The following is a 24,391-nucleotide window of genomic DNA, read 5'->3' as shown; positions in this document are numbered from 1 at the left end:
AACAAAACACTGTTACTTGGGGGGTGATAAGGCCCAGGGACCTGCTTAATCCATGTTCCTCCTCCCTAAACTGCACTTAGCCTTTGCCACCCCAAACACCAACCCTCTGTGTAACTGGAAGCTTGGGCAAGAACAGTTTGCACAGTAGGGTCTCCTTTGACTCTATTGGACCTGCTGTGAACTGCTTGGGGTGGTTCCTGTGATTGTTGCTGATGTTTCTGGGGGGCAGGGGCTGAGGAAGCCATCCCTGCTTTGCTGCTTTAGGGTAAGTTGCACAAATCTGATGGGCCCACCAGCCTGTTTCTTTGGCTGGGTAAGTGGGAATGTGGCCATGTGACAGTGTTAGCCCTTTTAAAGGAGCATGAAGCAGTGGCTCCCAAGTTGGGGGCTTTCTAATATCTGCCATTTGGAGGGGGGTGGGAGGGACTAGTGCTGGGTAACCCAGTTCCCAAGTCCCCCATATGAATGTATTTTTTGGGACATGGCACCTGTGCCCTATGCCCTACCCCTTCGTTTTTGGCTGGAGGATAACTCCCCTCCAACAGCTGCCCTCCCTTTTGAGGTAGAAGAGTAGGAACACAGGGAAAGGTAGATTGGAGATAAGGGGTTTTAGGGGTGGGAGGGTTATTAAAGGTGTGCTTCACACAACTTAAATTTGACCAAATTGGAGAGGAACAAATGGTCTATTTCCTTCTCCCTTTTACAAATACTGTGATGGGGGAAGGGGTAATATCAAGAAGACTTGTCTGTCTTGTGTAAAGTAGGTTGAGATTTCTGTTGTTTTTTTTTTTTAAATCATCTGATAAATGTCCATCTGGGTTTCAAACATTGTCTCCCCAACATTATCCACACTGCTCTCAAACCCCCAGAGTGCACAGTATTAGGCTAGGGTTCTGCCTCTACCTCCCCCTCATGAATGTACTTGTTCCCCTACCCTGGGGGAGGAGGGAAGAGGGGAGAGCAACATACCCCTTGGATCCCATTTTTTTTTTTTTAATTTTTGCACCAAAGCGGCAACTGGTTCAGAGTTGGTCATGGCCTTGGGTGGAGAGGCTTCCTACTTCCCTTGGCTTCTTCAACAGTGTTAGTAGTGTCTGTGTAATACTCTCTCTAAAGCAATAATGGGGAGGGGGGGGAAATGGTTTTTTTTGTTGTTGTTGCTGCTGGCCTCCCTTGACAACCCCCCTTTCCTTTTACTCCCTGCCCCCCTTCTGCCAGTATTAAGTGGCATTAGAGAGGTGGGGGAGGGCTATTATTGTGACTGAATGTAACCACCCCCCTGCCACAGCCAGTATGTGTAGGGAGGCTGATTATCCCCTTCCTTGTGTCTTCCCCTTCCCTCCCCCAGCTGAAGAGACTTTGAACTTAGGGGACCCTTGAGCCTGGAGTGGCCTTAACCCTGTGAGGAAAGCTGGAGGGAGGGAACCCCATCCCCTTTCTGAGAGTGGTCAATGTTTACAATTCTCTGAGCCCCTCAGCCCAGGGACTCTGTGTACCCTGTTTCCTTCCCTCCTATTTCCCCACTACCACCTTCCACAAACCGGTCTTCCTGGACCCTGGCTGTCCTTTTCCTGGGGCAAGGGGCAAAGGAAGGGACCAGTCTGTTCAGTTTGCCTTTTGCCCATACCCCAGAATTCTTTGTGACAACCCCTTCACCTACCCCATGTAAAAATACCCACCCTTAAATAAAATTTAGTGTGTGTTCTCCCCTTAGCCTCAGCTGTCTCTTTATTGGGGGTAGAGGGAAGACAGAAGGTCATGTAAATCTACCCTGCCCCCCCCCACAAAGGATAAATTTCTTCAGATTTAATTTTGTAATCACTTTGATCCCTAACCAAGCCTTGATGAAAAGGATAAAAAGGGGGGCAAAATTGCAACCTCTTTCCTAGATATCAAGATTCTTAGCTACTTCTCTTGGGTATCATACTTAAGGCTCAGCTGCTTATACAAACATCTATCCTTTTGTCTTCTCCACAAGCCCATTCTCTCATTCCAGGAGAATGTGGGTGCATCTCATTTTCCAATAGGGCCCAGAAAGGGATTTTTGGGATGTGAAGAGAGTTGCAAAGCAGGGGCAGAGGCTGGATATAGAGTTGGAATTGGTTCCTTTATGGAAAAACAGAAAATATAATAAAATAAAACCAGTTTTAAAAAGCCACTTCCTGGAGCTTTTTCCACTCTTGACCTTGACCCTGACCCTCCAGCAGGCAAAGGCTCCTGACCAGGGAAGGCAAAGAAGAGGGTAGGGTGGTTTCCCCAATCCCATCCCATCTCTGGGGGAGGAAATGAGCCCCTGGGAGGAGGGAGCCCAAATCCAGGTGTGTACCACAGTTCCCTCCCCCTCCCAGCTCCTGGCTGTAGTGTGGGGCATGGCCCCCTTTCCCCCCTCTTGACATGATACACTGGGGGTATGGCAGCTAGTTCCAGATCTTGAGGAAGGAGTCCCAGGAACCTGTGGCCACAGCCATACCATCATCAGTCACCCCAAGACAGCTAACACGGTTGTCATGGCCAGCAAGAACACCTAGGAGGAAGATTGGAATCACCTCTGTACTTGAGTTTAAGTTCACCACACATATCCTCATGTGCCTAGATCCCTCCCCAAAGTTACTCACCTGCTCGATCGCCTTTCATGGCATCCCAGATGTTGCAGTTGAAGTCATCATAGCCAGCTAGTAGTAGCCGGCCACTTCGAGAGAAGGCAACAGAGGTGATGCCACAGATGATGTTGTCATGAGAGTACATAAGTAGCTCTTGGTCTGCTCGAAGGTCAAAGAGGCGGCATGTGGCATCATCAGAACCCGTGGTGAAGGCATAGCCATTTGGAAAAAACTGGAAGGGTGAGAATAAGAAGAGAAGCAGATTTAGGAGAAAAAGATAACTAAAACTACCCACCTTGCTCCACCCAGTCCCATACTCACGGCCACAGCATTGATGTCAGACTCATGGCCTGTAAAAGTTTGCCGGCACATGGAGTCCCGAACATCCCACAGCTTGATAGAAGCATCACAGGCACCAGAGACGAAGCTTCGGCCATCCGGAGCCAGAGACAGGGACATAACATCCCCACTATGTCCTGCAAAGCCCACTGTCTGTTGTCCTGTTTCTATATCCCACAGGGCACTGATGGGAGATCACATGACATAAGAGATAAGCAGGCAGAACACCTGATGTGCTTCTTCCATTATTCCCCAACCCTAGTTCAAAAATACTCAAGGAAAAGTTTGTCATAACTTCTCTGGCAGAAGTTGGGGGAAGGGCTTCCAACCCTAGAGAGGTTAACAGAAATTTAAAAAGGAAAGGGATAGGATAGGCACCTCAGGTGCCCTCAGTCAATAATCTTTTGCTATAAAGCTAAAAAGGTACAAAGTAAGAAAGGGCTTGAAGGAGATCTCCCCCAGGGGACTCACCAGGTGGTATCTCCAGAGCTAGTGATGATCTGATTATCATCTAAGAAGCGGCAACAGGACAGGTATCCTGGATGGAAGAAGAGGAGTAGTATATGTGTGTGTGTGTGTGGGGGGTGGTGTTTCAGGATGGCTGCCATTAAAGGAAATAAAATGCATCCCAACTGACCTTCCCCAAGCCAGCATCCTCTTACCAGTGTGGCCTGGCAGCTCTCTGCTGACCCTGACATTGCCCTCTCGGGTTTTGAGACTGTAGATGGAGCAGATGTTGTCTAGCCCCCCACAAGCCACAAAATTCCCTGAGGGTGCATAGGCACAAGTCATGACCCAAGAGGATCGGAGAGGGATAGCATGGACCTGAAGGGAAAAAGGGGGGAATGTACATAGGATGTGGGGTCACAACTGATCTAGTCCTCAACCCAGGCTTCCTGCTCAACAGCTTCAATTATTTCACCCCCCCCCAACCCCACAATCCTAGAGGATTCCCTTCAAGGATCCACATACACTGGCCCTACTTACCTTATTGGTGGTATAACTATCCCAGATGATGAGTTTTCCATCCTGTGAAGCACTGACCAGCAGCCTAAAGAGGAAAAAGAGAAAAGGAAAGGTCTGGGAGTTTAGATCAAAGATGGGTCAATCATGGCCTAGTTTCCCATCCAGAACAAACCTTCACCACCACCACCACCACCACTTTCCTGGGTTCTCCTAATGCTGACCTGACTGATGCCCCACACTATTTTCTAGACTAAAATGAAAAAGTTGACTAGATGTTCTCCAATTAGGATAATCTGTAGTTTTAGGACAGTGGCTTCTAGAAAGTAATACTTGTTTTCTCCTTGGAACTAAAATTGTGGGGAAAGTAAGTAGAAAGGCCACCAGAATTTGTTTAAAATAGGACCAGGACCTAGGAATAATGAGGAAACATGAGGCTGAGCATTGTGTGGTGTACCTTGAATCTGTCCCCCAGTGCATGGCATAGATTTTTGCCAGGTGACCACGGAGGGTTCTTCGTGTTCTCATCTGGATTCTTCCAACAGGGTCCAGTCCAGCAGTTATCTGGGCAGAGGAATTGGAGGTACAATGTAACATGAGTAAGGGTCATAAGGTCCAGAACCCAAAGCATTCTCTTGGTCCCCGCTACCTCCCAACCCTCCTCACCTGGGTCAGTGTTGAATCCCCACATGCTTTCCGAGCATCCTGTGAGATGGAGACAGAAAGGATTTGTGAGGAGGGAGGAGAGACCAGACAAGAAGCCATAGCACAAAACTGAGATGGGGGAGGGGGTACAAGAACAAAGAGGACAGGAAGTAAAGGGAAAAGATTAGACATAATAAACAAGAAAGGCGGGGAAGCTAGGAAAATTGGGAAAAAGTCACAGCAAAAAGATAGGAGTTAAGAGAAAAAAAAAGATCTCAAGAGATGAGAAGGGGAAGCCCCCTCATCCTAACAACTTTATTGCAACAGTGAATCAACACTCTTGATTCCCCCCATACTGGCCCCTAGGGACCTACCCTCTTCAGTCTCCCCCTTACCCGTATCTGGTTCCGGAGCTGCTCTGCCTCCTGTCTAAGCTGCTCCAATTCACTCATGGTGGCAGCAGGGCAGCAGGGCCCTGGGGGGGGGGGGTTGCAGTTACTTCAGTGTCCAAGAGATCTGGGGAGGGGACTGAGTCAGAAATTGGTGCCTCCAAGCCATTCAGGGGTACAAGGGCCTGTGTCCCAAAGGCAAGGAGAACAAAATGCCCCTTCTTCCCCACTGCTTCCCACCCCAAGCAGAAAAAGTGACTGCTGTCCTCAAAACCCTCCTCCTGCCCAGGCAAAGTAGCAGTAAACTCCCTCTGCACCTTCACCAGCTCAAATCAGGTAAGACTGCCAGTCCTCTCCCTTCCTAAGTAAGCAGTAAACTCCCACCTTCAAACTAGGATTGTGCTTGAAACAAGCACAGAAACATCCCAACTTCTTTCATTTTTGCCCCCTCTCATTCCTCATGCCCCCAGACCAGGAAACCGTAAAAGAACCAATTTAATTCCAAACCCTACCCTCACTATATATATATGTATATATATATATGTATACACACACACACACACACACACACACACATAGATATAGATCTAGACATATACCATTTTGAAAAGGAAAGCTAGATTAGTTCATGGGGTTGCCCAGGCAACTGTCATCCAAAGAACACCAATCATTGGCCAAATGCTCCACCACTGCCTGAAACCCCCAGCAACATCACTAAGTCCCAAGGGAAACAGTGACCCATCCCCTTTCAGCGTCTACCCAAGGGTTTTGGGCCTAGCCATCTGTACCCAGGTTCTTACATGTACTATAGAAAGCCCATAGAGGCTTGGGAAGAGCTCAAAAGGAATCACCCCCGAACTAATTGCACCCTACTAGCCTCCTGTATGTGATTCTGCTATCCAGCTGGGACATGGGATCCCCAAGGCTGCTTCCTATAGTCTCTTGACCTTAATCTATTCTTTATTTCCTCTCTAGGGTAGTCAGTGATAGGAAGCAGGAACCCCAGGGAGCCACTCAGGAGTAATTAGATTCCTCCAAAGCAGACAGATAGACACTCCTGGCAGAGAAATAACACTGCTCTCTCCCAGTCAAGCCTGCCCTAGTCCTACCACATTGCTAGGGAAGGTACCCAAGTTTTCTAGGGATCTAGATATCCTGCTCCATTTTACTCCATCGTTCCCCTTTTCCCCTACTCCAGGGACCTAGGAGTCCTCAAAATCTGTGTGGGTTCGGCTCTAGGACACAGGCATCTTAATACCATTTACCTTGCTTTCCGGTCCCAATTTTCTAAACAGGCTTAGGCCGTAGAATCATAAATTTATTGAATGTCATCTCTATCAAGTCCAACAGTTCTTAACTTTTTTTTGGTATCATATCTCTTTAGTGGCCTGAGGAAGCTCTTGGACCTATTCTTAAAATCAATTTTACTGAAATAGTCATAAAAAAATTTAAAAAACAAGTTTATGAACCTTAGACCGAGAACCCTGGACCAAGCCCATCTCCTTGGTGAGGAAACTGAGACCCAAAGAAGTAACATGCCCCCACACGTGACAGCTACAAATGAGGGGCTGGCACGCTGCAAGTGCTGCTGTTCGGGGGCGCTGGGGGCTCGGCAGACCCCCGCTCAGGGCTTATCACGCGTGCCTGTGCTTCCTGTCCTACTGGGGCCCCTCTCCCCGTCCCCCCAACACCCGGCCGGCGGGGTCGCGCTCCACACGGGATACCCTGAGGGCGGAGGCAGCAGACGAGCTCGGGCCTCGCCCCAAAATGAGGAGGAGGAGGAGGAGGAGGAGGAGGAGGAGGAGGGCGACCGCTTCCCGCCACCCTTCCAAGTCTCTTCTTCAGCCTGAAAGGGTCCTGAAGGGAGTTTGGAAGGCGGGGGCAGAATGCGGAGCTCGGCCGGTCCGTGCCCGGCCACCGGGCCCTGCCCTCCTGAAAGCCGCGGAGGGTCCCGGGCACGAGAACGCTGGCGGCGACCCCAGCCCTGCCCCCGTGCCGCGCCGTCCCGGGGGGGTCGGGAGGCTCCCCAAGTAGCCGGCCTCGCCGCGGGGCAGCGGAGCCTCCAGGGGGCGGGCGGGCCCGGCCCGCGACCCCGGCCCCCCGCGGGAGGCGGCGGGGGCGTGGCTCGCGGGGGCCCGGCGGCGGCCGAGGGGGCGCGTGGAGGCTCGGCTGGGGCGGGGGTCCCCCACTTCCACTTCCGGGTTCGGGAGCGGACTGGGCACGACGGGGGGAAGAGGGGAGGAGGGGAGGACCCGAGTTACGTCCGCTCCCAGGAGGCCAGGCCCCGGAGGCGGAAGGGGAAGACAGGCTGCTGCGGCGCAGGGGAGTGGGCAAGTGGGGGGTGGGAGAGCTTGGGGGCCCGGCGGGGGCCAGGGGACTCCTTTTGCCCGCGGAGGTACCTGCGGTGGTGAATTTCTGCGGCGGCAGGGAGGGTCGCAGGGACGCGCTGAGGGGCCCCGTCTCCCTCCGCGGCGGAGGCGGCGGCGGATGGATCTCTCGAAGTCTGCAAGTGAGTGCGGGAGGCGGAGGGATCCGGCCCGCCGTGACGTGATGCGATCGCCGCGGGTCGCCGCGCCCTGGGCCCGGCCGAGGGGGAGACCAACTGGCGGGGGAGGGCGCCGCGCGGGAAGCGCGCCGCTCCGCGCCGGGGCCAGCCGCGGCCTAGGAGGCGACGGACGAATTCACCTTCTCTCCTAGGAGATGAGCCGACGGAGGGAATTGTGCCCCCAAAGCCGAGCGGCGGCTCCCTCAGGGACTGCTCCCATTGGTACCGGCTCACAGGGGCGGGGGCGGGAGGCCGCCGGGCAGTCACATGACCCCTCCTCCGCCCCTCCCGGAATAGGTGGTTCCGGAATGGGAGGAGGCGGTGCGCTGCCCCCATTACCGAGCCCGCCCGGCCCCCGCCCATCCGGCGCCCTGCCGGCCGCGGCCGCGACCCGACCCGGAGCCGGGAGCGGCCGGGGACAGAGGAGCCCCCCGGGAAGGACGCCTCGGGGCCCGGCGCGGTGGGAGACGGGCAGACCCGAGTTCCAGTGCCGCCCCCCTCGCGGAACGAGTACGGTAATACCAGACAGGACCGCCCTGGGCACCCCGGATGCCCTTGGCATGTGTCCGGTGCTCCAGAAAGTTTCACGGCTCCACGGAATAGATCCATGATTACTCAAAGCCGCGTGCCGTGGAGGGAAAAAAGTGGATGAAGACCTGTCCGCAGTGGAACATGCATTTGAATTTATAACCATCGAGCATAGGGACTCTGCCGCCCCATTATTAGGCAGGTGTGGCCAAAATAACTGTAGATGGGACCCAAAAGTCAATAAACCTAGTAACTTTTTAGGATGAATTAAATGATCAAACATAATACAAGAATGATGCTATAAACAGCCTAATGCCCCTTAACAGAAAAAAAGGCTCCCCACCCCTGAAAACTCATCAAGCGGCTAGGTGGCAAAGTGGTTAGCGTACCTGGTCAGTCAGAAAGAAATGAGTTCAAATCCTGTCTCAGATACTCTTAATTTTTCAGTGTTTCTTCATAATAGAAATGTGTATAGCTTAAAGTTGAACTTTAAAGCTTAAAACTATTAAGACCCTATATAAATGATGCTAATCAAAATAATTTTATTTAATATTCCTCAGGGTACAGATAATACAAATGGATGATAATCCAAGTGCATAATTAGTAGGAAGAGAGCAAATTGGATTGCATTTGGAAAATTGCAAAGCTTTGTTAATTACATCAGACTTCTCCAATAAACAAAGGTCCATCTTTTAAATAAATATCTTACTGATAATATTCAACTGCAAGCCACAGAGCTAAAGATGGACATCAAACAGAATGGTGGGTGCACCATTACTAGCTGGTGCAACATGTAACAAACCGGGAACTTCAAAGAAGAACCAAAGTGAAGGCTTTCAGGCAAATAGATGATTGAAAAGGTAGATGGATTGGTTATGTTGGGAGAGTGATAACTTTTAGGACAGATCTTGAGCTCCATTCATGTGCTTCACATGTATTCTCACAGTGTCCTAAGCAAATAAAATTCCTAGTAATGAATGGGTCCCCATGACAAGATTAGGGTCTTCCTTGGGCAGGCTTAAAATTGCATAATTGGAGAGAATGCCTATATTGATGAAAGCATTTGAGTAATGCTATAATATCTTTTACTTCAAAGAGTTAAGAGAAAAAAAGCTTTGGAAATCTTTAAGCATTCTGTAAATAAAGAGCTTGGTTACTTGGTTAACTCTAATGATTTATATATGCAGCTGGATATGATTGTCTAACATCTTAAAGTTTACAAGACTATTTTATTTGATCTCCACAATTCTGAACTAGATAATTAAAGTATGGAGCTATGTGAGAATCCAGGAGAGAGACAACTCAGAAAATGTGAGTTACCTTACCCACACAGGTACCCTACATGTATGCCTCACTACCATTATGTTCTTAATTTTGTGACCATTTTTTCCCTTGGGTGCTATGTATATTTGTGAGGCTTTAGTGGTAAATGTTCTATAATTACTGTTCTTTATTATATTTGTTTTGGATCTATTACATTCAATTAGAGAATTTGGAAGTGGAAAACCTAGTCACCATTATAAATTAAAATCTTTTCTATATAGTCCTAAAGATTTATCTTCATCACTGGAAAGGTTAAGTGATTTCCTCAGTCACTCAACTAGGATGTGTCAGAGGTAGGGCTTTCAGAACTGAAACCACAAGTATCTTTGAAGAATAGGTATTGGCACCAAGGAGAATATGAGGGGAATTGTGGATCAAGGTCTCTAGTAACTAGCTCTCAACCTCTAATTGTGTCTCTTTCCTCCTTTTTTCTTTTCTCACTGAAGAGTCCATCCCTTTCTGTCCATTTTCCCCAGTCCTCCATCAGAAGAAGGCAGTTTTATCTTTGGTGGAAAGTAAGGGTCTTAAGAATCAGGACATGTCCCTTATCAAGATGTCTGAATTTGAAAATGGGTGCATATTGTGAAGGAAGTCCCACCTCCAATACATCTTCCACACAGCTGTCAAATTGATATTCCTAAAGCACAGGTCTGGCAATGCCACTATGACTTGCCTGTAAAATCAAATACTAACTTCTTTGACTTTTGAAACCCTTCACAATTTATTTCCAATCTACCACCTTTACAGGCTTATTGAATATTACTCTCATTCATGTACTCATCCAGGCAAACTGCCTGCCCGTTCTTATTATCTGGCATTCTTTCTTTTCATCCTCTTTATGCCTATAATCCCCCTTACCTGGAATGTTCTTTGCCTTTGGGAATTCTAGCTTCCATTAAAGCTGATCTCAAGGACCTTTTTTTTTGGTTAGGCAATGGAGTTAAGTGATTTACCGAAGGTCACATAGCTAGCTAATCATTAAGTATCTGAGGCCAAATTTGAACTCAGGTCCTCCTGACTCCAGGGCCAGTGCTCTATCCACTGTGCCACCTACTTGCCCCAAGGACCTTTCTTTAGTTAGCCTTTCCTGATCCCCTACCACACTCCCACTCCATTTAGCTCCACTGGGAAAGTATTTGTAACAACTCCCTTCCTGCACCAAAGATGCCCTGTGCCCTCTTGTCCTAACTAGCCAGGTCCTCAGAGAATGGTTCCTAAATCCCCAAATAGCTCTAAGGGTACCCCTTAGAGGTTGGAAAATATCTTTCTCTAATATTGTTTATGCCAGGTCTCATTCTGGTATATTTCTCATCTTGATTATCTGGTAGTTTTGAGAGAGGATTTTCAATACCCCCTTTCCCTCCTCCCCAGCCCTGTGACAAACATTTACTGGTGGGAGACACTAGGGGAAAGTAGACTTGAAAGTTTAGCACATATGGCAAAGATGTAACTCATGATCTTTGATTACTGGAAGATCTTTTATCCCTTTTAGGTGGTGTTCAAGTTCCTTCTTAGCAAAGTTAATCATTGTCTTGGATGACAGTAGGGAGACGGGAAGGCCAAGATCCTCTTGACTCTTCATAGTTTCAAGACCCTCTTCTGGTCAAAAAAGGAGGAGGGAGAGTCTTAGGCCACAGCCAAATTGGTAACCTTTGTTACTTTTCCTTTCCTGAGCAGTTTCTTCCTAGGAAGTATAACTGGAAGTCATACTTGTTCCAATCTCTAGAATGATGCCAGTTTTCAACTTAACTGATAATTTTTAGATCACCTCCAAGTTTTATCAGGCTATCTGAACACTTACTGTTCAAAGACAGCTGAATTCCAACTTTGATTGATTGAAATTTATTCTTACCTTATTAAGGCATCAGGGTATACCTTATTATGATGGAGTGGTTCAATTGGATAAATCCATGAACTTCAAACTTACATCTATCTTTTGTATTTTTAATTTTTTTGCACATGCTATTTTCTCCAAATAGGCTATAAACTCATTGAAGGTCAGGAGATAGTCTCATTCTTTTGTCTTTCAGTGTTTGGAACAAAATAGGGTAGATATTTAAGAAATGCTTATGGGCGGCTAGGTGGCATAGTGGATAAAGCCTTGGAGTCAGGAGTACCTGGGTTCAAATCTGGTCTCAGACACTTAATAATGACCTAGCTGTGTGGCCTTGGGCAAGCCACTTAACCCCATTTGCCTTGCAAAAAAAACTAAAAAAAAATGCTTGTGAAATGAATACTGAATGAATAAATTCTGCATAATTCCTCATGAATGATTCCTACTGATATAGGGAGTTGTGAGAATATAATGCAGGGAATTAAGAACATAGGAGATTTGTAATTGGAAACAGATTTTGTAATCCTTTATATTGCTAAAGTTTGTAAAACTTGTCTGCTCCTGTGATATAAATTGACTCCTATTGTTCCATGGTTAAATTTAAAATTCCTAAGACTTCTCATCCCCACCCTCGTCCCCAACTTAAAACCTTTTGCTTGGTTTTGCCCACAATCTCCTGACCCCTCTATGCTCAGAGAATGGGCAAGACTATAAAAGCCTGTCTCACCCACGTCTCAGCCCAGTCATTCTCCCTGGCTGTCTTAAACAAACTCTACCTAGCCTTTTGTTAGTCTCCTGCCTCTAGTAGCTTAAGGTATTTGCTTCTTCTCCAGGAGGAGAAAACATTTTAATCTGTGTACTTTGTAGACCTATGTAATAAATCCTGAGCAGTTTTAAAATCCCAGAGCTGTGTGTGAATTCTTTCACCATTCAAAGGCCTCACAATCTTAAATTGACACCAACCCCTGGCAACACTATCAACTTAAGGGTATATACAGCTACACATAAAAATGCATGTATCAGGACCTAGGAAATAAAATCAGCAAATATTTATTAAGTGCCTACCTTGTACAGTATAGCAGCTTGGAGAAGGAGCAAATATTAAAATCAGGAACACCTGAGTTCAAGTTCATCTTTTACTATATCTTGAGCAAGTTGTTAACTTCTCTTAACTGATTCTGGATCATACTTGGAATTTACCAACCACATGTAACTTTTTTCAAAATAAATAAAAATACAGTAGAATACAGACAATATTAATATGTAGTTTCCAAAATTAGTGTTGCAGCCTGCAAGGACTCTTATATATGATTTGTAGTTTGAGTTTCATACCATTGCTCTAGGCAACTCTCCAAGAGTATAAATTGCAAAGAAGGTACCAACCTGCATTGGTAGAAGAAATTCCCCTCTCCCTGGAACTCTGGAAAAAACATTGGTCCTTCCAAAGTGCCATACTCTGAACTAGATGCTGTAAGTTTAAATTATTTTTGAAGTAAATTTCGCTAGCTAAATGAATAAAAAAGGATGAAGTAAACCCTTTTTACAAGGAACATATTTTAAAAGAGAAAAAGTGCCTAGATTCAATAAGACACCAACCCAAAGGGACCTTAGAATATCTGGTCTAATCCCATTCAGCCTTTCCTCATTTTACCCCATATCTCCTTAAAAACAAATCCTCAAGAATCTATTATAAATGTAAGATTCTTTGCTGACAGTGAACTCATTCTAGAATCTCAGTCTTTTGGAGGTGAATTAGTCAACCCTTAATCCTGAAAAGAAATTCCCTCTACAAAATATTCAACAAATGGTCATCCAGTCTTTATTTGATGAACTCTAGTGACTGGTAGTTGTTTTTGTTACTTTTTACAAGGCAGTGGGGTGAAGTGACTTGCTCATGGTCACACAGCCAGGTAATCATTAAATATCTGAGACCATCTTTGTACTTAGGTCCTTCTGACTCCAAGGCAGGTACTTGATCCACTGCACCACCTAGCCCCCTGATTATAGTTCTAATTGTTAAGACTTTTTTTCCCTATTTGACTGAAGTGGAGAAACTCCATTTTCCATAATGGCTGATGATTTTTATATTAAATCTCCCCCTCCTCATCTAGGTTTAACAATGAAATTGCTGATTTAATAGGGTACAATACATTAAAACAAATATTTAAATTATCAACTGTAAAATTCATTTTCATTGACATTCGTGTTCAACTTTAAGGATCTCTACAGGTGCATACTTCTCAATTTTAGGAAGATAATCTCAATTTGCAACTCTGAATACAATTTAGAAAGAAAGGAAGGAAACAAACAATTAAGTGCCTAGTATATGCTAGGTCAATGATAAACAGTATTTCATTTGATCCTCACAACAACCCTTCAAGAAAGAATTTCCCTCATTTAGTAGGTGTGGAAATTGAGCAAAGGTTAAGTGATTTGCCCAGTTAGTAAATAGCTGAGGTTGAATTCGAACTCAGTTTTTCTTGACTTTGTGGCCCAGCACCACTATGCCACCTAGCGGCCAATTAAATTATTCTCAAGAATCTTCATGTTTATAAGGATTAAATTTGGTTCTCTCAAGAAATTTTTTCTTTAGTCATTTCTTCACCCATTACAGTTAACAGCTTTTCCAGAACAATTAAACTCTGTTTCCTAAGACATTCCTCTTTCAACTGTCACTACCAAGATTCCATTGTCTTTTAATCCAGTAACAAGTATTGCAGTTTCTGTTGGAGCTGCTGAAGCTGTTGTTACATTTATATTTATCCAAAATATGCCTCTCTATTTCACTTTCTGTATCTCTGTCTTTTTCCCCTTCTCTCTGCTTCCCTCTTCCCATTGCTCTCATAGAGTTTAAAAAAAAAAAGAGCAGTGGACTTAAAAGTCAGGAAGACCTAGAATAGAATCCCACTTGACTTTCTAGCTTTATTACACTGCAAATCACTGAACTTTCATTATCTTCAAAATGCAGTGGTTGGATTCAATGTTTTTTAGTCGTTTTTAACTGTAACCTTATATTGAATCTTTGAGTCCAAGAATGTCTAATCCCTACTCTACATAATAAAGCTTCAAATATTTAAAGACACATCCTCCCCAAATCTTTTTTCCCCCTACAAGTTTCTTATGGAAACACCACCTTCCAGTATTCCAGCATCTACACCAAATACAGAATGCTTTGAGAAACAGAGTGAGGAACCAAATCAAGGTTCCAGGATCAATAACTTGATTTTCCTTTTATAAATCATTTCCTGAGCCAAACAAGGAGAAATCTAAATAATTTTTAAAAAACCTAAAAAAAAAGCCCAAACAACAGACATTGTGATCGGAAAGAGGGACAAATCTGAATAAAGTTGTAGGAATTCTTGGCTTGGGAACTCTGAATTTTGTATGTATGTGTGTATCTACTCTTATACAAATACACACACACATATAGTATTTATATAAATAATTTTAACATTGATTTATTTGGTAATTCCATAAGTCTTATGTATTTAAAAACATCATTCTGAGACAGTGGTAATTCCCTAAGTCTTATGTATTTAAAAACATCATTCTGAGACAAGAGTTCACCAGACAACCAGAGGGGTTTTTGACAAAAAAAGGTTGAGTCATCAAGTTCAAATTTAGGGAAGGAGGGAATTCTTCCATATTTCAATTTTGTTTCTTTCCCTCACTTCTTTCTTCTCCCCCTCCCTTTCTTCCTCAGTTTCATCGATTTCTTTCTCATCCCTTTATTCTCTCGTGCCTGTGTTAGTATCACATTGGCTCATTAGAATCCAGATTCAATCCAATTTAAATCAGTAAGGGCCCTCCAGAAGACCTAGTTTAGGACAAAGACTGCACACAACTCCCTCCTCGGGGCCCAGATCTCAGACTAGAGAAATTTTCCACTCGCCTTCTCCATTTTTTATACCTGTCCCTGCCTCAATCCTCTTATCCCCTCCCCCTCCGCCATCCCGAGATAGATTCCTGGGGACACTTGGCCCTTTAAGACCAAGGCGCCGGCCTAGGTTATTGTTTGCGCTCCCCACCAATTGGGAGAGCGAGTGGGGGCGGGGGATCCGGTACTCTGATTGGCCGATGCTTAAGCACCTTCTCCCCACCTCCCGGGCCCTGGAGCTGTCCAGCTACCTCGGTGCTGATCCCGTCGCCGCGGCTCGGGTACCCGGCCTGGAACGGGCGTGAAGCAGCCACCATGAGCGGAGGTGTCTACGGGGGAGGTGAGCGAGCCCCAATCCCCTGGCCTGCGAGCCTGGTCATTTAGCACCGCACTCCCACCCTAGTGGGCAGCCCCGGCCCTCCATTCCTGGGAGCTCCCAACTGGTTCATACCTTTCAGGCAAGTGGATGGGGTGTGGGGGGGTGCAGCTTAAGCCAAGCTTTCTTCACCTTCCTTAGGGCCCTCTGTATTCCTCCCGCTCCCTTATCAGCTGCTTTTTGACCATCTCTCCTACTCTTCTCCCAAGCAGTCCTCTCACCCCAACCCAGAATCTCAGATATTGTGGATGATAGGAGCTCCCACATGCAATTGCCCCTTCTATATCCTGCATTCAACGAATCTCCCTTCTGTGTCTCAAATTCCACATATGATCCCATGCCCAAAATGACCATCCTTCCTTAGATGGAGTTTGGGGGAGGGGGGGAAGAGTCCTCTTACCCTTCTCTCTGGGCCTTCTGAAGTGGGTTTTTTTTTGGGGGGGAACTCCTCTGCTCTAACCTACAATCCCCCCCCCCATCACACACAGATGAAGTTGGAGCACTGGTTTTTGACATAGGTTCCTTCTCAGTTCGAGCAGGGTATGCTGGGGAGGATTGTCCTAAGGTGAGCTTTCCAGTTCCCCACCCACACCAACCTACCTAAAATTCACCTCTGACCTAATTCTCTCCCTCTTGGTCCCCAGAATCACCCCCCCCTTCTTTTATATGTAAACACCCCGAAGTTATGGGAAGGCTCCTGATAGTTTGGGAAAGTCTTAATATGGGGTCAATGGAATGGTATTATGTGAGCCCAGGGAAAGGGAATGGGTTTTGGCCAGAATAAAGACATGTGGCCATTGGGAAGTGGGTGGTAAGTGGAGGAAAAAAAAAGGTAACTGTATTCTGCTTTCCCTTCCTTCCCCCAGGCTGACTTCCCCACTACAGTAGGGTTGCTGACCTTGGAGGAGGGGGGTGGGCTAGAGCTGGATGGAGAGAAGGAGAAGAAGGGGAAAACATTCCACATCGATACCAATGCCCTGCATGTACCACGGGATGGGGCTGAGGTCATGTCACCCCTCAAGAATGGCATGAGTAAGGGAAACCCCAGTCTGCAGTCCTGGGGGCACTACTGCTGCAGCCCTCAACCCTGTCCCATTCACCATGACCTTAGTATGCCCAGACCAACCCCCACCACAGATACACAGCTGTTCCAAAGCTGATCAGGACTTCCCCTCACCAGGTCCCATGGCTACCCAAATTTTCCTTATTTCCTCTCTGCCCCTCCTCTCCAGTTTCAACCATACTCACTCACTCACTTCCCAGGTCCCTAGAGTAGGGAAAAGGGGACTGGCTTTTCTACTCAGGTCTACCTCCACTCCATTTTTCTCTTCTCTCCTCTCCTCACCTTTCTGGCCTACACCTCTGTTTTTGTCTTTCTTTTTTCTCACATAAACACTCTGATACACACTCCTGTCTGTCTGTTTCCTTCTTCATTTCATTTATTGTTTCTGAAACATCTGACTGCCTATCTTTCACTTTTTCTCTCTGTATTATTTTCTATATCTTTTTTCTGTCCCTTTCCCCTCTTTCTCTGAATGTCTCCTTTCTACTTTCCTCTATCTTCACTATCATTCTGTCTCCCTCTTCTGTCTTTTCTCTCTCACCACCTCTCCTCTCCCATACCTCTGTTTCCTCCTCCCCTCCTGGTGCCCAGTTGAGGACTGGGAGTGTTTTCGGGCCATTCTGGATCACACTTACAGCAAACATGTCAAATCGGAGCCAAATCTGCACCCTGTACTCATGTCTGAGGCCCCGGTACGTACTCCCTTGCCTCTAAAAGTTTGTCTTGCATCTTAAGCAATCTACCTCAGAATCCTTCATTTATCATCCTTATTTCCTACCCCTGTCCCAACCCTAGGATCCCATTTAACCACTCCATCTCTTTCCCCCTCAAAATATTCATTAGAACCAAACCTTTTCTCTCCCCTTTCTTCAAACTATCATTTCTCCATCTACGCTTTCCACAAGTATTCCTCATTTTCATATTCATATACCCCTCTCCTATAATCTCTCTGAATGAGAATAGGACTCATTCACTGGGTGTAGGAAGAAGGTATAACAGTAAAATTCATTTTTCATTATGTTAGTTGGCCTGGTCCCTGCCATTTCTGCCTCCCACTCTTAAGTGTGAGTGTTTATGAACATGTACATTTGGGTTAATATGTATGTGCATGTTAGTGCATAACTGTATATGTATGCATGCTAGTATTTATCTTCAACCTAAACCTCCTTATCCTCTTTCCCCTCCCTCCCATAGTGGAACACTCGAGCCAAAAGGGAAAAACTCACAGAACTTATGTTCGAACAGTACAACATTCCTGCTTTCTTCCTGTGCAAGACAGCAGTGCTCACCGCGTATCCCCTGGACTGGCCAGAAAAGGGGGAGTCATGGGGGCACACTGGGAGCACCAAGTGAGGAAGGTAGTTGGTTGCTGAAGCAAGTTGAGACTGGGTCTAATTTGATGGAGCAGTACCCTCAAAGGTTAAGGGGCTAAAAAATCTCATCCCACAAGGTGGAACTGAGCACTGGCATTTTCTTCTAAGCTCACCTCTCCTGACTATCCTCAGAGGAACCTTAAAGGGCCCACACAGTTGAGATGGTCAAGTACAGCACAATGGCAGGATCAAGAGAAGAGAAGAGAAGTTCCATTCTCACTTTAATTCACCCTCACTCCCAGCACACAATAGAATGAGGCAGGAGGAAACATGCTCAAAAAAAGGGAGGCCAGTGAAAATGGTAGGAAAAAGAATGATAGAGAAGTGTTGGAATTAGCAAATAATATAGTCTTAAGGAGCTAGAGGAAAGTGACATTGGGCCTAGAGTCAGGAAGACCTGAGTTCAAGTTCAGCCTTAGACACTTAATAACTGTGTGACCCTGCTCAAGTCACTTAACCTCTGTTTGCCTGAATCCACTGAAGAAGGAAATGACAAACCATTCTAGTATCCTTACCAAGAAAACCCCATGGACAGTATTGATATACTGTAGATCATAGGATCACAAAAAGATGGTCACACGTCAACAATAACAAGTCTAGGAACCAATCTAAGTTCTGAGATGCTCATCATCTAGTTGATTTTAGAATAATGAATCATTTAGTCACAACATCTCTTAAAAGCTACAAGGAAGAAAGCAGTTATCTGTGTGGGTGAAAATTACAGCCCTTAAAAATATTGAAATAAGTATAGAGAAGTATGAGACAGGATCCCTGCTTTCAAGGACCTTAAAATCTAGTTGAGGAAACAATACACATGAAAAGCAAATTAGTAATACTGTGGCAGGGTGTGGGGATATAATTAGAACTCAATGAGTGGTGCTGGCAGTAAGTACTCTTAAGGTCCTATAGGAGGGAAACCCTAGTAGTCTGGCAGGATTTAGGGAAGACTTTTCTTCTGAAAGGTCTGAGACTCGGAATGGAGGGGTCAGGGGATAGACCTAGGCTGATGAGTGTTGTAAATTGGCCAGGTTTGGAGAGGGAAGTCAGATGGGTGCTTCTTCGGCACCATCTTCACTTTGTTATTGTTTCTTTGACTTATTCCAACTGGGCCAGTTTTGCAAATGGGCGCTCAACAGGTCTGGTACTGGACAGTGGGGCTACCCATACCACAGCCATCCCTGTACATGATGGCTATGTCCTGCAGCAAGGTAGGAAGGATCCTGGTGGGGAGGGACCAGGGGTTGATTTGTGTGGTGATGGGGTTGTAGGATCAGATTCCTGAGGTTTGATACCCCAATCCATACCTTGCTTATTAGGTATTGTGAAGTCACCCCTGGCTGGGGACTTCATCTCAATGCAGTGCCGAGAGCTGTTTCAGGAAATGGCCATTGACATCATTCCACCCTACATGATCGCAGCAAAGGTAAGACCCCATGAAGGAACAAAGCTTTATCAAGCTCTCTGAGAATTAGAGAACCATCATATCATTAAAGTTATGGATTTACAGAATCTAACCATAAATCAAAGCACATTTGTGAAGTGCCTACTTAATTGACTGTTGACAAACATGGGAAGATAAAAAGATAGAAAACAGCTCCTGACTTTAAGGAATTTATACTCTTCAGGATGAATTATAAAACCTTGGAGTATCAGAACCATAGTCCAACCCCTTCATTTTAAAGAATGGGGAAATATGCTAGGTTATCAAAAGGTTATAAGACTTGAACTTAGTTCTGTTTTTTTTTCTTTTACAAGGCAATGGAGATAAGTGACTTGCCTAAGGTCACATAGCTAGGTAATTATTAAGTGTCTGAGGCTGGATTTGAACTCAGGTCCTCCTGACTCCAGGGCCGGTGCTCTATCTACTGCACCACCTAACTGACCCTATTCAGTTCTGTTGACTCCCAAGATTCTGCCTCCCTGACTCTTCAGTTCCTTTCCTGTGTCTCATTCCTTCCTTCAGAGTCTTTGGTTTTCAGCTGACATGGAATCAACTAATCCTTATTAAGGAGTTAGGTGCAGCTAGGTGGCACAGGGATAAAGTGCCAGATCTGGAATTAGGAAGATTTTATTTTCCTGAAATTCAAATCTGGTCTCTGACACTAGCTGTATGATGTACCAGTTACTTAACCTTATTTGCTCAGTTTCCCCATCTGAAAATGAACTGGAGAAAGAAATGGTAAACACTCCAGTATCTTTGCCAAGAAAACCCTAAACCAGGGCACAAAGAGTCAAATGACTGAACAACAGCAACATTAAGGAGTTAACAATGCCAGAACTTCCTTCTAATAGGAGACTCTTAAAGACTACAAAAAACTGAACCTCTTAAGGATGGAATTTAAGACAGAATCAGACTTCAGAAATCTCATTATCCACTTACTTTTATATATGGGGAAATGAGACCCAGAAAAGGGAAGTGATTTTCCCAGAGCCACTCAGAGTTGGTAGACAAGATGAAACTAGAACTTAGATCTGATTTCTGGTTCACTGTTAATTAGTCCCATTCCGTTTACCCTCTCAGTGAATTCCTCCAGTTTTTGTTTCCTGTTTGAGTATATCAAGTTGAATACTATCCTCTTGCATCTGGAGAATAGGGGTACTCTGGCATCTTTTTTTGACTTTATCCTGAGGCAGGATGGGATGAATTCCAATGTTTTGGTCTATTCACAGAAAAATTTAAAAAAATTTTAAAAGGTTTTCATGGGGAAATAATGGTGAGAGGAGATGGGAGGTAGAGGCTGCTCCTCCCTTAGAGCTTCCTAGGCAGTTGTGTATGCTTCAGTTTGATATTGGCAGTAGAAAGAGTACAAAACTTGGAGTCAGATACCACCCCCCCACCCCCAACCTCTATCATTAGCTACTTATTTGTTCATGGGTAATTCATTTGTTTACTCTAAGCTCCAGTTACCTCTTCTGTAGAATGGCTTTATCAAAACCTCTAAGGCTTACCTTCTTTCACTTGGCAAAATTTATAGATTGGATGATTTTAGAAACTCAGAACCAGTCCATTCTAATGAGAAAGGTAGTAAAGAGAAACCAACTGCAGAAAAGGTAGGGACAATGGTGAGTAAGGTGAAGTGAAATGATCAGTCTCTGCTTTACCCTACTGCCACAGGAACCAGTCCGCGAAGGAGCTCCCCCAAACTGGAAGAAGAAGGAGAAGCTACCTCAGGTGTCCAAGTCCTGGCACAATTATATGTGCAATGTGAGGCATCTGAGACTCTTGATTTCCCTGGCCCCCACCCCCTAAGTTCAAAAATCCTCTCATTCCTACCTACTGGGCTGTTTCCTTCCCTGCCCTGTCTCCAGACACAGACTTACACTTGTAGCCCTGCTAATGCCCTCCCCCCCCAAACTCCCTTCTATGTTTTCCTTTTCTTCCTGGTCTCTCCTTTCCTATAATCCCTTTAGTACTTCCCAGACCTGGGGAAGGGAAAGGGAAAGTTGGGGTGAGGCCTTAGGAATTCCTATCTTCCTCAACCCCTTCCCGAGGATAGGAGGTGATCCAGGATTTTCAAGCTTCTGTGCTGCAGGTCTCTGACTCTCCCTATGATGAGCAGTAAGTGAGACTCAAGGGGCAAGGGATGGGACTGTTGGTTGGGATTTCATGACTAGGATTCCTTAGAATAAATAGTGGGGGAGAACACCTATTTCTCAGGAGGAAAATAGCAGGATCTAATGTGAGCAAATCATTGATGTGTGGATTTACATGTACACTCCAGGCTCTGTGCACCCTGCCCCCCTCCCGGCATGAACCCATAAACACATCCACATCCAAGAGTGAGACAAAGCCAGGGCTAGGGGTAAGGGGAGGGTGAAGAAAGGATTTGAAGTTAGTATGAAGAGGAAGGCAGGCACTCACAGTTTGGGGGCTACCTTCACATACACATCTTTCACTAACAGCCCCAAATTTCCTTTCCCCTTCACTAGTTTCCCCAGCAGTACCTCTTCCTGACCAGCTACTGTACTAACCTTACTTTTCCCTATGCCCTGGGCAGGGTGGCTGCACAGATGCCCACAGTGCACTATGAGATGCCTAATGGGTACAACACAGATTATGGGGCTGAGAGGCTCCGAATCCCTGAGGGGCTGTTTGATCCCTCCAATGTCAAGGTGGGGCCAGAGTCCTGGGGTGGAGGTGGGTATTGGGAGACTATTGGTATGGATCCCTGAAATGAACAGGTCCTAGGATGGCCTGAGGGGAATGGATCAAAGGGGAGCTTGCCCTGGGCGGGTTGGACCCTGCAAACTTGAGGGGAATGGGGGTTGGACTTCAGGGTGACAGAGATGCTTCATGAGGTAGGCAGATGGCTATAACTACAAGTGCCTTGTCTTCCCCTAGGGTCTATCAGGCAATACCATGCTGGGTGTTGGTCATGTAGTGACTACTAGCATTGGGATGTGTGACATAGATATTCGACCGGTGAGTAGAAGTGGAAGTGAGAGATGGGAGGAAGAGAAAAAAAGGGGAGAGGTGGGCTGAGGCAGGAGTCACCTTTTACTGAAAAGCTTTTCCTCCTCTCATACCAACAGGGTCTCTACGGCAGTGTCATTGTCACTGGAGGGAATACACTATTGCAAGGTTTTACTGATCGACTCAACCGGGAACTTTCCCAGAAAACACCCCCGGTAGGGATCTTTTTAGGCCCCAGAGATCCTGGTTCTCCATTTCAGGTCCCAAATCTCTATACTTGTATCCCTTTTCTCTTCCTCTAGCCAAATTTCCTTCCTAGGTCTGAGGCATTCGCCCTCCTGGAAGGGGAGATGATCCATTATGGTTATCCCTGTCTTCCTTTCTTCCTTTAGTCTCATGTAGCTGTTCCAGACCCTCCCCCTCATCAAACTCTGAGCTCCCTTCCCAGGACCTGAGTATCCTACCTTCCCCTTTTCCTATAGAGCATGCGGCTGAAACTCATTGCCAGTAACAGCACCATGGAACGGAAGTTCAGCCCCTGGATTGGGGGTTCCATTTTGGCCTCCCTGGTAAGGGAAGAATAGAAGATAAATGGGGTAGAGTGGAAAATGGGAATGGACTGGGGTTCAGAATGGAGAAAAATAGCTAAGAGAACAGAATAGTGAGGAAGGAGCTCGAGAACAGTTTAAGATAAGGGGGAAACAAAACACCAGAGAACCTCAAATTTTGCCCTACACAGAATGGACACGAATCCAGTTCAATGAACTCTTATGAAATGACTACTCTGTAAAAAAGTAATAATGTAGTAGGTAGAGTTTAGATAGAAATAAAATGTTCTCAGACTTGGCCTTTAGGAAATTATTAGTAACCCTAGAGATAGCTGTTGCAGGATGGGGCTAGAAGCTGTAATGCAGGTGGAGGAGCTCAGGGAGACGGTGCCATTAAGTGGATCATGAAAACAGCTATTTCCTAGGAATTTCCAAGTGAAGGGATGATTGATTTTTAATACAGTTAAATAAAGGTACATAGGTAAATAGGTAGGTAGGTAGGTAGGTAGGTAAGTAGGTAGAAGAAGGAAGCACTGAAGACTGACAAGACTAAAGATGCGGAAAAAGGAAAGGGGCATTAATGGAGCAAGTATTGTGTGCGAATCCAAAGTACAGACAGGGAAAGAGGAAGTATAGTTCTTTCTTTGAATAGCAAGAGAGGGAGGATGGGGCATGGCATGAAGGAGGAGGCCAAGTCAGGAGAAGGGGGGGAAAAAACTAGACTGAAGGGAATGGAGCAGGTATTCTAGAATGGCTTTCTAAGAGAGTGGAAAAGACAGGAATAAGAGAAAAATAGGACTCAAAGTGGGAAGAAATCTACCTTTCCCTTCAAGTTCTGAGACATTCCCCCTTCCCCAGGGCACCTTCCAGCAGATGTGGATCTCCAAACAGGAATATGAGGAGGGAGGGAAGCAGTGTGTGGAGCGCAAGTGCCCCTGAGATGCTGAGCCCAGAATGGGAAGGGGGGAGAAAGAGGGTCTGAGGAGAAAGAATCCCACCTGCTTTTCCCAATTTCCCTTCCCCTAAATGCAACTGGGAGAGAATCCCCCCCCAACACACTGTCTTTTTCTCTTTTCTCTTTCTCATATTCTAACACCCCTGCCCCCCCATCCCCACACACACAGAGAATCCCCCACAGATCCACTCTAATGCTTCTGTTGTGATGTTTCAGTTTGGCAAATAATAATAAAAAAAAAAGTTTTTAAAAAAATAAAAAGAAAGACAAACAATCTAGTTCCAGAGTAGGAGACTCCTGGGGAGGGAAGGGAGGGAAAGCTAGAGAGTGGAATTGTTGGGGAGGATAGGGCTGGAGGGATGGGGTGGGGAGGTGCAGGGTTCTTTCTACCTCCAGCTAAGATCTCATTATCTCAATGTTGCATCAAATCTTACACAAGAGACAATGGATTTCATGGAGGCAATGGACAAGAGGAAGGCAGGTGCTATCTAAATCAGGGCCTTTAAAAAAAGAATTCTCCATGATAAATTCCTGCCCTCAGAAACAGCCTCTCCACACCTTCTTCAAGCTGCCCTGGGTGACATTTCACACATATCCCGTAGTCTGCCCTACTACTCCT

At 45.8% G+C, this 24,391-nt stretch overlaps 2 protein-coding genes across 3 annotated transcripts; one reads left to right on the top strand and one right to left on the bottom strand.

Moving 5' to 3' along the window:
• Window positions 1-10: 10 nt before the first annotated feature.
• GNB2 (G protein subunit beta 2) lies at window positions 11-7,421 on the bottom strand. 2 transcript variants are annotated; one of them, XM_074225361.1, is made up of 10 exons: window positions 7,336-7,421; window positions 4,943-5,063; window positions 4,569-4,607; window positions 4,360-4,466; window positions 3,927-3,990; window positions 3,602-3,764; window positions 3,411-3,477; window positions 2,922-3,123; window positions 2,616-2,832; window positions 11-2,524 (listed from the first exon to the last, which is right to left on the bottom strand). In XM_074225361.1, the coding sequence occupies exons 2-10, from the start codon at window positions 4,997-4,999 to the stop codon at window positions 2,418-2,420; spliced, it is 1,023 nt and encodes a 340-aa protein (XP_074081462.1). In that variant the 5' UTR covers window positions 5,000-5,063; window positions 7,336-7,421; the 3' UTR covers window positions 11-2,417. The 2 variants fall into 2 exon arrangements, with proteins under 2 accessions (XP_074081462.1, XP_074081463.1); XM_074225362.1 differs by having other exon boundaries at window positions 4,943-5,022; window positions 7,336-7,420.
• Window positions 7,308-24,054, top strand: ACTL6B (actin like 6B). The gene is made up of 14 exons (XM_074225363.1): window positions 7,308-15,383; window positions 15,908-15,984; window positions 16,286-16,451; window positions 17,074-17,174; window positions 17,677-17,774; window positions 18,969-19,063; window positions 19,172-19,278; window positions 20,971-21,060; window positions 21,353-21,414; window positions 21,854-21,968; window positions 22,198-22,278; window positions 22,389-22,484; window positions 22,752-22,838; window positions 23,676-24,054. Exons 1-14 carry the CDS (start codon window positions 15,359-15,361, stop codon window positions 23,754-23,756), a joined length of 1,281 nt encoding a protein of 426 aa, XP_074081464.1. The 5' UTR covers window positions 7,308-15,358; the 3' UTR covers window positions 23,757-24,054.
• The last annotated feature ends 337 nt before the right edge of the window (window positions 24,055-24,391 follow it).

The sequence above is a fragment of the Macrotis lagotis genome, chromosome 2, assembly GCF_037893015.1.
Source record: "Macrotis lagotis isolate mMagLag1 chromosome 2, bilby.v1.9.chrom.fasta, whole genome shotgun sequence".
NCBI lineage: Eukaryota > Metazoa > Chordata > Mammalia > Peramelemorphia > Peramelidae > Macrotis > Macrotis lagotis.
Note: the sequence above shows the minus strand (reverse complement) of the source record. Positions and strands in the feature narration are given on the sequence as shown.

What these genes read in the sequence shown, in the direction of transcription:
- GNB2 (XM_074225361.1), bottom strand. Translation starts at nt 4,999, where the DNA reads ATGAGTGAATTGGAGCAGCTTAGACAGGAGGCAGAGCAGCTCCGGAAC. An exon ending in ATAGTTATACCACCAATAAG is followed by an intron (nt 3,765 to 3,926) that starts GTAAGTAGGGCC and finishes TTTTCCCTTCAG; the next exon opens with GTCCATGCTATCCCTCTCCG. An exon ending in AGAGCTGCCAGGCCACACTG is followed by an intron (nt 3,478 to 3,601) that starts GTAAGAGGATGC and finishes TCTTCCATCCAG; the next exon opens with GATACCTGTCCTGTTGCCGC.
- ACTL6B (XM_074225363.1), top strand. Translation starts at nt 15,359, where the DNA reads ATGAGCGGAGGTGTCTACGGGGGAG. An exon ending in AAGACAGCAGTGCTCACCGC is followed by an intron (nt 17,775 to 18,968) that starts GTATCCCCTGGA and finishes CAACTGGGCCAG; the next exon opens with TTTTGCAAATGGGCGCTCAA. An exon ending in GTTCCATTTTGGCCTCCCTG is followed by an intron (nt 22,839 to 23,675) that starts GTAAGGGAAGAA and finishes CCCCTTCCCCAG; the next exon opens with GGCACCTTCCAGCAGATGTG.